Source organism: Myxine glutinosa, assembly GCF_964187855.1.
Source record: "Myxine glutinosa chromosome 12 unlocalized genomic scaffold, kmMyxGlut1.1 SUPER_12_unloc_2, whole genome shotgun sequence".
NCBI classification, from domain to species: domain Eukaryota; kingdom Metazoa; phylum Chordata; class Myxini; order Myxiniformes; family Myxinidae; genus Myxine; species Myxine glutinosa.
The window spans coordinates 257227-271088 of NW_027616356.1; the positions used below are offsets into that span (position 1 = coordinate 257227).

The following is a 13862-nucleotide window of genomic DNA, read 5'->3' on the forward strand; positions in this document are numbered from 1 at the left end:
GACAAACAGACGAGTGAAAACAAAACCTCCGTTCACCTTCGGTGGCAGAGGTAAAAATCACAAGCACAACATTATGATGCGAAACCTTTTTTGGAAATCACCATCATAGTCAGGTTCACTCTGTTTTTTCATTCAAAATCATGGTAGATTAGCAAACCTATACATTTTTGGAAACGTTATTACATGGAAAGACTGAAAATCAATGTTTACATTTGCCAATTCCGACCAATTCGATTCGACCAATTCGACCAATTCCATTCGACCAATTCGACCATTCGACCAATCGCTTCGATCCACCATTCGACCATTCGATTCGATTCGATTTATCGAATTCGATTCGATCGACCATTCGACTTGCCAATCAATTTGACCAACCTTTGCTTGTGTGGAACGGACTGTGAAAACTATGCGGACTATATTGTCGGATACGACACACAGGACAGTGATGACGAACTCTAAATGGCATATTCTGTAATCGTGTATGTTTGATGCCATTGACTGCCTGTGTAGATGTGAAGTTATGCTGACTGCATGTGATATATGATTTTGCTGACTGCCTGTGTGTTTGGTGATATGAATTATTGTGACACATTTTGATGTTATTAACTGCCTGTACAAAATGATAACATGTATTTGATTATGCAACTTATCACGAATATAAAGACAGTATTTTGCAATTCAAAACCTTTGATTCGTGTCTTACCATTCCCCATAGCACTAATTTTATACTTTCATTGGATTCCTTGTCCCTGAAAATATAGGTTTAGTATATTTTTTAAAGTTTTTAGGGTAATTAGAGGCAGAAATAGAATAAAATATGTATTTTACAGTGGCCATTTTGAAAATCCAAAATGGCCGCCATACAGGTATCTCTCCAAATGTAAACATTGATTTTTAGTTTCCTTATGCTATAACCTTTCCAAAAATGTATAGGTTTGCTAATCTACCATGATTTTGAACGAAATATAATTTATTGACATATTGAAGCTGACTATCACTACAGGGTACTTGAACCCCCCCCCACCCCCCACCCCCATCCTGAAGGATACGTGGAGATGAGCTTGGAAGCGATCGCAGTGCGTGCCACGGCCATAACACCGTCCTGACCCAAGCTATCAGAGCTCACCGTCAGGCTCTCTTGCATGAAACGCAAAGCTTCTCTGAGGAATAGACCAAGGGTGGGAGAAGGACCACATCACAATCAATACATAAATAACACCGATGAGACTTGCCCCTCATTACTCCCCACAAATTGTGAGGAAAGAAAAAATAAATTCAAAATAAAATAAACTTCATACTCAGAGCAGGAATTATTTTGGGTTTCCTGTTTGACATTCCCATCTGACTGTAGAGCTCATGACAGTGGGATATAAGCTTTATTATTGGTGTTCATTTTTCCATTGTCCACAAATAGGTTAGTGTTCGTGGTCTCTGTGTCATTATGATTCCCATGTTATTTATTTTATTGTGTCGTAGTGAAACATTGATATTCTCAAGCAACTTCGACAGAAGTTTCCAATGCCCTGAGGGCTAATTCTTCAAAGATGTGAGCTTGGCTGGTTGATTGGATCCACTTTCTCTTAACCTCACAAATAGTTCAATATATTGGTCCACATTCACACCGAGGGAGAAGAAGAAAAAAAACTGCCGATTATAAACAAAATTGAATACAGACATGCAAAAAGAAACTGATTTTTTTTTTTCAGTTCGTAACCAAAGCATCCGTAGGAAAGCTACGCACAATCAAAATGGAAGGTTTGGATCTGGATCTCCCTCCCATTTTCAGTTGTGCGGCACTGTGATCAGTCACATGGCATCACACCACGCTTTCAAAATGGCTGCACCACTACATGTGTGCGCAAAGCAGAGAAGGTATTGGATTTCTTACTGCAGTAAGAGGTTCTTCCAGCAGATATTCACAGGCGTTTAAAATATTTGCACCGCAACTCTACTATCGATGTAAGCACCATTAGATGTTGGGCAAAGTGTTTCAAGAATGAGGAAATTCATATCAGCGACAAGCCTCAAAGTGGTCAACCTGCAACCACAATGACACCGGAAAACAGTCGGATTGATGTGCTCATTAAAGTGTATTTCAGTTGACAGAGACTATGTGAAAAAATAACTTCATATTTTCCACAAATGTTTAGATATTCCCTGTAATTGGAATTATATTTGGTGAGAAATAAAAGGTGTGTGCGTGTTGTGGTGTGTTGAAAAATATGGCCTCTGGGGTAGGCCCGGTCTCAGTCTCTTCCCTCTCGATATCATCCTCTGAAGGGACAGAGCCATCAAAACCGAGTAAGGCAAGGCCAGGTCGCCAGGCCGCGTCCCAAACGCATGTCGATCGGCACAACTACGGGAGCTCCATGGTCCCACCAAAGCTGCCGCCCCAGGCTTGGTTCTCACTGCCATTGAAGCAGTTGTATTCGGCGCGGTTGTATTCAGCACAGTCCTGAATCCCACGAAGCCCGGACCCATGCAGGCAGAACGTGGCAAAAAGGGAATCGCCAAAGCTCAGGTTATCATTCTCGGCATGATTGGGTCGGCAAAACCCAACAAGCCGCAAGGCCAGGCCGTGTCGCAAATGATCTGCACAACTCCGGGTGCCACGTGCACAGCCATCTGCCTCACCAAAGCTGCCCTGCACGGCTCAGTTCTCATTCCCATCAAAGCCGTTGTATTTGGCGCGGTCCTTCATCCCACAAACCTCGGTCTCTCTCTCATCCTCAATGGTCAGACCTTTGCAAGAAGGGAGCACAATAAAGCTCTGGCCTTCCCACCTGGCAGCAAGAGGTCTACAAGTCCCACCAAGCTGCAGAACCAGGCCGCGTTACAAACGCGTGTCAGACATGATACAAGGTACCTCGTTTTATCAGAGGTGCCATTTTCAGGTCAGTTTTCACTTCCTTTGAAACCGACATATTTGATGCAGCCCGCAGTCGTCTCACGTGAGAGAAAGGCAGCAAATCATGGCATGTGCGTGTGTTTTGTGCGTGTGCGTTCCAGGAAACCCCACGTAACCCAAATCCGCATAAAATAAGACCAAGGGCCTCTGCAAAAAAGGAGGTTTAGGTTTCAGGCTCAGTCCTCTCGCCTATAAACTCACACATCATGTGCTGAAGCAGTTACGGGAGTCACCCTAGTGTGCAGTGTGAAACCAGATCATTCACTACCCCTTGTGTTTTTTTGCACAGTTCTTTATTTGGCAGATACTGGAGTCGTTAAAGTCAAAATGTCATCCCAGTGATGTTGCGCACTCTTGCCCCGACTAAGCTTATGCAGAACCTTCTCTTCCTTGACGTTTTGACTAAAAACAGGTTTTACTTTTTTTTTATGGTGTGGCTATAAAATCACAAAGGGCATTAATTACCTAAATAAAGGCATTGATTTCGATTACACGGATGGGCAGTGGTACAGTATAGTACATACTTCCACACATCCCACAGTCTTCTATCTGACCATCAATATGGCTTTCGCAAGGCAAGATCTACCCGTGATATCCTTTCTTACATTACGAATGTCTGGGCCTCTTCTCTGAGAGATTTTGGGGAATCCTTTGTTGTAGGCCTTGATATCTCAAAAGCCTTTGACAGAGTTTGGCATCGGGGTCTGATATCCAAGCTTCCCTCTTTCGGCTTTCCTCCTTCACTCTGCTCTCTCATATCGAGCTTTCTCTCTGACCGCTCTATCTCTGTAATTGTCCATGGCTCAACATCTCCCTCCTTCCCCATCAACAGCAGTGTTCCTCAGGGTTCTGTTCTGTCTCCAACACTCTTCCTTCTTTTTATCAATGACCTTCTTTCTTCTACAAATAACCAAATGCACTCATATGCTGACTCAACGTTGCATTCCTCCATGTTTTTCCCATCTGCCCCATCTTCCCTCAATCGATCTGCATCTCGTTTTATTACAACCACCTCTTTAAATTCAGATTTGGACAAGATTTCCCAGTGGGGCAAATGTAACCAGGTTAAGTTTAATGCTTCTAAAACTCAATTTCTTCCCATCTCTCTCTCTCTCTCTCTCTCTCTCTAAAACTCCTCTCATCTCTCCAATCTCCTTTGAAAGTTCCACAATTACACCATGTGATACAATAAACCTACTAGGTATTACCCTAACTTCAAAATCTATCCTGGAATCCACACATTACACAAATAGCTAAATCTGCCTCGAAGAAACAGGGAGTCCTGTTGAGATGTCGAAGATTCTTCTCCTCTCAACAGTTCCTTCAACTATATGAAGGATTGATTCATCCTTGTATAGAGTACTGCTCTCACATCTGGGGAGGTTCTAGTTACACATACTTACTGGACAGAATTGAATTAAAAGTAATTCGACTTATCAACTCTCCCAATCAGACCTCAAAACTTGACCCGCTCAAATTACGTCGCAAAGTTGGCTCTCTCTTTTCTACAGATATTACTTCGGTTTTTGCTCCCAATAACTTGCTGCCTGTATACCTCCGCCATTGGCGAGACCACGGATTACTCGACAAGCCACTACATCTCATGATTATTGTGTGGCCATTGGCAACTCAAGGGTGGGCCGTTATGTTTGTTTCTTCCCCTCCACTGCCAAACTCTGGAACTCTTTACCTTCACATGTCTTTCCAAACACTTATGATCTTCCCCTTTTCAAAAAGCAGATTCTCTGCTTTCTCAAAAACTTAGACAATTCTCTCCTTTACTTTTCTATCAATGCAGCTCCTTTATTTGGCCTGGCCTCGATGAGGACGACATAGTCTGTGCATGGAGCCTTCTAAATAATAATAATAATAATAATAATAATAATAATAAAAAATAAATAAAAACTGTGTGCGTCTCAGTTACCATCTCTGCACCTCCTCTATGTGCACACAACACCTCGGCGGAAGAAAAATAATACCAACCAACAAAGGGGAAAATACCAGGTAAAAGACCCTGGATCCACATAAAAATACAACAGTATACAGAAAGTTGCATGTGTAAAGTCGAAACCGTGTAAAAGAAGGGTTTCACTCACATTCACACACCTGCAGTTCTAATACAAGTGCTCGGCCATCCCAGAGGGCATCACTTCCTCAGGGTAGTTGACCTACCTGCAGGCAAGACGGTAGCCAGCAATGATAGAAGTTGGATGGATCTTCTGTTTTACCAGCTCATCAGCATTTTTCAACAACTCTGCTGCCAGAATTACCTGCAAAATACACAACAGCATGAAATAGTGGAACTTGATACGCACGGCACTCACAGGCAATGTACAAAAAATCATGGGATTCAGAGTTCAGCTCATCAGTTTCAGCATTTCAGCAAGTTGGACCATGGCACAACACCACAAGTAACATGCGTTATGGATCCATCACTTCCGCCTTTGTTATTATATACTTGTGGAATATTTTTTGTTGCAGGTAATATTGTTAAGATTTTTGTGTGAAATTGAGATGACTCCAGTAAAAGGTAAAAATAAATGTTAGTGAAGGAAAAAGGAAAACACGGCAAAGAAACCGGGAGAAGAGAGATCAGGAGACAGCTGTGTCACATAGAGGCTGCGAGCGGACTTTTTTTTATATTTGTCGCGAATGAGTTGAGGCTTCCCGGGGGAGGTATTGCCCGCGACATCGTCACATATTGCGATTGCAATTGAACCTACATCTCAGGTTTTAATCAACAAGTGTGAGTCGTTGTTGGAGGAAAAGCCTCCATTATAGGCCGATTCACCATTTTGTCCTCGAAGAGGCTGTCCGCTTGGTGCATCTTGTTTTGTCGTTGGGATTCCCATATCGACGACATTGTGTTGATCGCCGTTGGCTTCCATATCGGCTCAATCCCCATATCGACCTCTCACCTCGTAACTCCTCGTCTGCCGCCATGCCGATACCTGCCTGTTCTCTCGTCCTGCACGACTTCAACCAGTGTGGGGATCCGTGCACTGACTTTGGGGAATGTTACATTCCACTCACATTTGGCGTATCGTGAGTTTGTTGCTTTGAGAGCATTGGGGAATGATGGTACCATCAGAGGTATTGTTCATTTGATGCAAGTGACATTTTCGTTGTACTTTCTTTAAGAGTGTTATTATTGTGTATGTGAGATTTCTTAATACAATTACATTGGTGTGGTTTTACCATGGTTTATTGGGACACTCAAAATAACATCTTTCTGCCGTGTTCATGCCCAAGACTCTGAGGGGCACCGTAACCGGAGTTTGGGGAGGTAATACGTAACATGTCATAGCCAATTAATACAATAAGTGGCTCGGTGTTAAATGTAGAAAGCTTTGCGTCACGAGTGTGGATTCTATTCCTACGGGCAATGAGGGGTTTGCTGGTTTCCCGTTCACACAAGGTGTTTGCACGTATTTGTGACAAAGGTGTTTGTGTGCACGTATTATGTTATAACTCTTCCATTGACTTAAACCCTGTAGAAAAATACTAGTAATTTTTAAAAAGATGATTAATAATCCAATGGTTAGTTCATAATCAACATTAACTGTAATCATCACAAAATCCCCCCCCCAACCTCCAACCCCATTAATCAGCCAGTCTAGCAAAAGCTTTTTCTTCCTTCAAGCGGCAAGACAAACCCAACCTGCAACTCTGGTATTTACAGAACTCACCACGGAGGTCGTTCCATCTCCGACCTCCTTGTCTTGCAGATCTGCTAACTCGCATAGCAGCTTGGCGGCGGGGTGCTGCACAGACAGGAGACCGAGGATCGTGGCACCATCATTGCTCACAGTCACCTCCTAAAAAAGGGAATGCCATGTACAATCAGTGCGCGCTGAGAAAAAGCACACCGCCCGGAGAAAAAGCACACTGCATCCGTCCTGCACCCTCATTACCAGCGACTCCAGTTTGCGTATCAAAGCAGAAATGTTTTTTTTACCTCTGCCACCGAAGGTGTGCAGAGATTATGTTTTCACCCGTCTGTCTGTCTGCTTGCTTGTCTGTCTGCTTGCTTGCTTGTCTGTCGGCTTGCTTGTCTGTCTGCTTGCTTGTCTGTCTGCTTGCTTGCTTGTCTGTCTGCTTGTCTGTCTACTTGTTAACAAGATATCTCAAAAAGTTGTACACAGATTTGGAAAAATTTTGGCAGAAAGGTCGGGTATGCGACACGGACAAAATGATTAGATTTTTGTGAAGATCCGGATCCAGCTGGTCTAATTTTCTAAGCGATTCTTCACCATTGGGAGATGGGGCAAAAAACGATTTATAGCAGGATCTTTCAAAAAGTTATGGACGGATTTGGACGAAACTTTATGGATATATTGGGTGTGTGACAAGGACGATTCGATTCGATTTTGGTGAAGATTTCAAGATGGATTCGGATGAAAGGATTATTTAATTTTTAAGCGATTCTTCACCATTGAGAATGAATGATTATGAATGATCGTTTTAAGGCCATTTTCCCCGCTAGAGCAGGAGTTAGCCTTGCGGGCCCTATGACAATCATGGTTCCCTGTTTGAGGCAATGTTTTTATGGCCGGATGCCCTTCCTGACGCCAACCCTTGGTCACGCTCTTACGATGCACAGGGATACGGTGTACCTATTCTAAATCGGGGTACACACCGTGATCATTCATCCCAGCAAGCTGGTACTCAATTTGCCGACCTCGGAAGGACGACAGGCTGAGTCAACCCCCCTGGCGTTAATTCAGCGATCGACCGGGATTCGAACCCAGGATCCTAGGATCCCAAGCCAGCATCCTGACAGCTAAGCCAACACCAGGCTAAGCCTTCTTCACCATTGAGAGATCAGGTGAAAAGCGATAAATAACATGATATTTAAAAAAAGTTGTGGACGAGTTGGTTAGGTGACAAGAACAAGCCGATTCGATTTTGCTTCAGGTCCGAATTCAGCGTCGGCCTATCAGTGGGATACAAATCAAACTGTTCAGTCTGGCAGAGGTATGCGCTCCACCGAGTGCAGTTCTAGGTGAATGTGAAATCTTCCACAGATGACTGGTAGAGTGGTAGGTATTTTATAGGTTTATATCTTGGTAGATTTTTTTTTTTCCTGAGGATTTGTGTTGTAATAAGCCTATGGCGTGCCCATGCCATCTCTACATAGGAAGTCTCGTGACTTCCTGACACACGTGAAGTCCATGGTTACCAACTCGCTGTGCTTGTTGATAAAATTCACAAATTAATACCCTCAAAATTAAAACAGAAATCCATTGTGATATTAAAACCTGAAGATATCTACGCAACAGCAACCATCATACGACAACATGTACGCATCAAACCTATCACGTGCAATACCCGCTTTGTGCATGTGTACACAAACAATATGTACACATAGCGGTTATTAATTTTTTCAAAAATATCGTAGACTTATCGCAGAGTTCGAGAACAGCACCAGTGTGTAGGTTTGGCCTCAGGAAATGTATCTCATCAAACATCAGCCGAAAGATGGTATTATTCAATCATCACAGACCATAGCCAGGTGCAAATAGTTGAGCAAATTTGAGCAAAATAAAATAAAAAGGAATGAGCAAATAGTTTAATAAGTCCACAACAAAACCCTAAAATCTACAAGGCTTGCCCATAATCATACCCCAATATCATCGACCAGCATCTTGTCCAAGCCTGCGGGACCCAACGAGCTCTTGAGGATGTTTGCTATGGAGGCTGCGGCCATGACTGCAAACACATAGTGAAAGTGAAGAGAAGGGCACACAACATGATAGCAACCCGTGTACAAGGTATTTAACCAAAAGTGGCACGTTCATGCAAATATTAAAGGTGCATTACTGCATGAATTTAAGAATGACTGAACTTGGCTGTGCCATCAACCACTGACACAATGCTATAATCACACTAGAAAATGCAGCTCCCCCCCCACCCCACCCCCCATTTACTATCTTACCCCCCCCCCCCACCCCCCCCCAGTGATGAGACAGAAGGTCTTGGACATTGACTATCTTAACAATGCGCTTCAGGAAGTTCAGTCACTCAAACTACTTGCTCTCACTACCAGCCATGATCTTTCTTGCACAAACTACATTTCAAAGTTGGTCTCCAAAGCCAGCTGCCGCCTGGACATCCTCCATCGTACAAAGTCCTTCCTTGGCACACATGAACTCATATGCACCTACCACAAGGCCTTCATCTGCAGCTTGACGGAGTACTGCTCTCCCCTCTGTGCTGGCGCCTCTGCCTCACACCTTACTCAGATCGACGCAATGGAAACAAAGGCCTTCAAGATTATTGGAATGTCCTGCGACGAATCCGAGTCTATGGGCCTGTCACTTCGCTATCACAGGTGGATCGGTGGTTTCTGTCTTCCACCACCTACTTTCTGGTCTTGCACCCTCTGCTCCTTCAGTGCTTTGCCACCACCCTTCTCCCTCTCCTTCAGGTTTCTACAGGGCACACATGGTCCATCATCAACCCCCTTCTGGTGAAATTACCCAATTATATGATCAATGCTCACCTCCATTCAATCGTTTCTTTCTTTTCCCACCCGTGGAACCAAATTCCACATTTGCTTCAATCACATTCTTCTCTCCAGGCCTTCAAGACAGCTGTTCACCACCATCTCAGATCAGCCCCCCATCCAAAACAATATTATTATCTACACCCGTTAACCCCATCCCCACACCCTCAAGCCTTCCTCCTTCAAATTTCCAGTTTTTCCTTCTGTATCCATCTTATGCATCCTCCCATACTCCTCATTCCTCCACATACCTATTATTTGTCCAAGTCTCCCTCTATTTTGTCCTTCTACCCTGCTGTTGGCATTCCCCCCTCACTCTACTGTTGCTTTTGCTCTGTTGCCCTGTTCCATTCAATGTACTCGATCTTCCACAAGCCTCGACCTGGTAAACAAAAAAAATCATTTTCAAACAGAACCAGTATTTCCCTCTTCCCTGTTCCGTATTCTCCATGCGTGAGGGTTGGCGGACTGATGTGACATGGTGCTTCTCGGAGGGATCTCGGATTCTATCCCTATCTACAAAATCGATATTCCCATCAGCGAAGCGACGGGTCTTATATTCTAGTGTTACAAATAGGGAAACAAGATGCTGAATGAGAGGCCATTCAACCAATCATGCCTGCTTAGATAAATAAATAAATAAATCCATTAACCGAGCAGCTCTATTTAATGGGGGGAATGGGGAAAGTGTGGCAGGGTCAAGGACATCACCAGTATTAACAAATTGAATTTTTTTGTTTTTTTTTTGTTAGGGGTGTGGGGAAATTCGCTGTAAGTGTAAGGGTGAGGAATGTACAAATCCGACAACATACGACAACAACATCCCTTGAAGAGAACCTCTGCTCTAGCAGACGTCACAATCACCCATCCATACTCAAACTACCAACAAGTCCTGCCAATAAGCAATATCCTTGTGCCCCCTCGATGTCCAATTCCAATAAATTTAAACCTCGATTCGATACCGTTTCCACTGCCACTACCTTTCCAGGGAGACCAATCCATGCATTAACTATTCTCTGAAAATGTTCTCATTCTGGTTATGTGTTCAAGCTCTTCAACGAGCCTGGACTTCGTATACAGAAAAAAAAAATTTTAGCCCAATTTTCTTCTTCTTCTTCTTCTTCCATTTATCAACCACTGACCATGCCGCCGCCATACCGCATATGCCGCCCGCGCCCACGTGCGCCCGCCATGTTTGCTCGCGCCAGACGGGCCCGTTTGACGTTCCGATCAAATTCAATGGCAACGTCACATCGGCGATTTACACACATTAAAAAAAAAAATTTATTGTCTTCTAAAAACATTTCGAGAAACGACACAAAGCAAAAGGGAGGATCATAAAACGCGATCACAAAACTCAAAAGGCCTCCATTCACACAACACCGGCGGCACCTCACTCAGACACGAAACCTCGAAGAACCCTCACACGATCGTTAAATTCCATCGAGTACAAGAACAACACACTCCGTAGCGGCGCCTAACTCACCATTCTGTGAACGCACGGACTCGCCCGTGGTTCGCTGACCCATCAAGCTCAAACCAGCCATTTTGCCACACGCTCCTGTTTGGTCTGGCGACTGGCGCTCAATGTATGCGCCAATGCGCATGCGCAGCTGCTTTTTACCGCGATCAACAATGCGCATGCGCAGCTGCTTTTTACCGCGATCAACAATGCGCATGCGCACCTTGTCGATGAAATATGCGTTTGAAGTCATGGATATGGATATATGTATATGCAAGAAAAACCAAGAAAGCCATGAGAGATTGCAGACCCTCGCCAGGACGTGGTTTTAGTGTTTGTTTGTTTTTAAAATAGTTGGTGGTTGGATTCAGTTCGCCGATATGTAAATCCTATTCAAATTTCAAGTCAATCGGATGAAAATTAAGGATTTTAGAAATTTAAATAATAGTGGTTGACCTTTGGCCTATGTTGACCATTGACCTAAAAATAAATAGGATTCTGTCGGACCACAAACTCTACCATTTGGTGGAGTTTCATGAAGATCGGTTTAAAATTGTGACCTCTAGGCAAGTATAAGTGAGTGGCCAAACACAAATGAAAAATCATTCATAGAGCAACAGTTGGCAAAAGCAAACAAAGTAGGATGTCGCTCAGTAGAGCATCCTTTTGACCTCAAAAATCATTGGTTGAATTCTGTCACCTGATATGCAAATCGTCTTCAATTTTTAAGTTACTCGGATGAAAATTGAGGATTTTAGAAATTTGGCCTATGTTGACCTTTTGGCCTCTGTTGACCTTCAAAAATACTTGGTGGTTGAATTCAGTGACCAGATATGCAAATCCTCTTAACATTTTAAGTCCATCGGTTGAAAATCGGAAAACAATTTTTCTAATGCCTTGAACAAACACAAACATTGGTACATAACGGGTGATTACGTTTTTTGGGGGGTTTTTTTTGAATACGAGATCGAGGCTCGTGTAAGAGCTAATGGCCCGACCCCCGGCCCGACCCCTATAAGGGCAGATTTTTTTTAGTGTCGTGAACAAACTTTCGTACATCATGGGTGATGAAGGTTGTGGTAAAGTTTCATAATAATAGGTGTTGTGGTGCAGGCATGATGGTACGAATGGCCTCATCCTACGTCTAATTTCCTTGTGTAGTGTTTCACAGGCAAGGTGATTCATCAATGTGTGTGTGCTGTGGACACAGGCAGGTGGACGTCAAACGGGCGACCCGTCATGGAATCCACTTTCTTGTCTTCCATCGGACACTTGAAGGTCCAGAAAAGAAGACCAAAAACTCCCCAATGAGACAGCACAATAATATATTTCAGATCAATATTTAAAACAGTGATCTAACATTACTTTCCCATTGGTTGTAATCTACATTAGCAGATTTCAGAAGATAGGATAGAGGCCTCCAACAACTCAAAGTATCCAACTCCATTTCGGTAAAGGATCATGTTTCATGGACCAAGTTGTGAAGAAGTGTTTTTGTTTTCATTTCTTTATTCCAAGGATTGTTTTCAGCATAACAACTGAACGCAGGACGGCCTCCAATTATGGATCGTTTGTCGTAATATTCGCTGGTATGGTTTTTATGATCTCAAGAGGTTCTTCTTTATCACTCCCATTGCTCCAACTATCACTGCCCCAATGTCGGTGCTCTTCAGTTTCCACTCTTGACTGCATTTTTCAGTTCCTTGTCTCCTTGTTCCTCCTTGTTAATTTCCTTAATTTCCACCTGATTTAGACCAAAGTCGATGAGACTTCAGACACTTCGATTAGCAATGCCGTATTTTCCTTTCTGTATCTGAGTACTTTATCCGGTCGCAATGCTTTGTGTTCGATGTTCACGCTCGATGGGGGCACTACATCCTCATTTTCAATTATCATTTTTGGTTCATGCTTCCATGACTTTTCTGAAACTGGGATGGTGAAGTTTTTGCTACTGTGCCAGAGGATTACTCTGCATACATTGTTGTGCCTTTGGGTGTACAGCTGTTCTGACATGAGTTTTTTACGTCCCAATATGAGGTGACTCGTACTTTCTTTTTCTATACCTTGCAGAACCTACACCTGTCCAATTGTCTCAATCCTGCCATCTTCTTCAAGCCAATAGTATGGCGTCCTTGGTCTTGGGCATTTATTATGACTCGTTGTCCATCCCAGTTAACGCTGACCTCTTCGTAGCCATTTCAATGAGCCTTTTACTACAAACTGGTTTAAATAGCAATCCTGGACTACATCTCCTTCCTATATATTCTCTGCCCTTTCCCAGTTCCCGGATCCAATCTATCTGTGACAAATATAAATCACCAATCTCAATATGTACTTTTCCCTCACCACATAACTTTCTGAATTCTTCATGAACTCTTATATCATGATCTTCCCTCATACCAGGTGCTCTACAAAGCAGTCTACAACCAATTACCTTACTATTCTTACTTCTCTAATTTCTATCGAAAAGGATTCCCCTATTGGATAGAATAGTGTCCTTTTGCCAGATTGCTACACTTCCTCTTATACATCTGTAATTCCAAAAATATTGGAATTATGCAAACAATAACTAAAGATGATGCTAAACCTGTCACGGCGTGTTAAGTTGTCTCATTTTATAAGCATTTGTGCTGTGACTTAGGGGGAAGCTTGAAGGTGTAAGCAGCTTTGACAGGTGTTCCATGCCTCCCTTCTACGAGTATATAAACCTACGTCTGTATCTTACTGAGAAGCCAATGTTTTTACAAAAGTTAAACCATAGAGATTCATCGTGATCTTTTACCCAACAACTGTTACCGATCACAAACGCTGGTGAGTTTCAGCTTTTCCATGAAGCATTGATATAATCCAAGCATTTTGTCCATCTCTTGCATCTTTCCTTACTTTGTGAAATGTGCACTTTACTTATGGTCTGTGACATCATTGACTCACACATTTGCGACCAAATCTTCATCTGACATGTCTGTCTGTGAGCAGGATATCTC

At 43.1% G+C, this 13862-nt stretch overlaps 2 protein-coding genes across 2 annotated transcripts in view; both read right to left on the reverse strand.

Annotated features, from left to right (window-relative positions):
* The window catches only part of TCP1 (t-complex 1), a 35038-nt gene extending 24021 nt beyond the window's left edge, over nt 1–11017 (reverse strand). Inside the window, 5 exon segments of the mRNA XM_068132661.2 lie at nt 1050–1160; nt 5081–5178; nt 6598–6726; nt 8535–8620; nt 10903–11017. Coding sequence (XP_067988762.2) covers nt 1050–1160; nt 5081–5178; nt 6598–6726; nt 8535–8620; nt 10903–10963 — 485 coding nt within the window. The 5' untranslated portion in view covers nt 10964–11017.
* The window catches only part of LOC137437920 (uncharacterized), a 422503-nt gene that overhangs the window by 94988 nt on the left and 313653 nt on the right, over nt 1–13862 (reverse strand). The gene's annotated exons all lie outside the window — the stretch shown is intronic.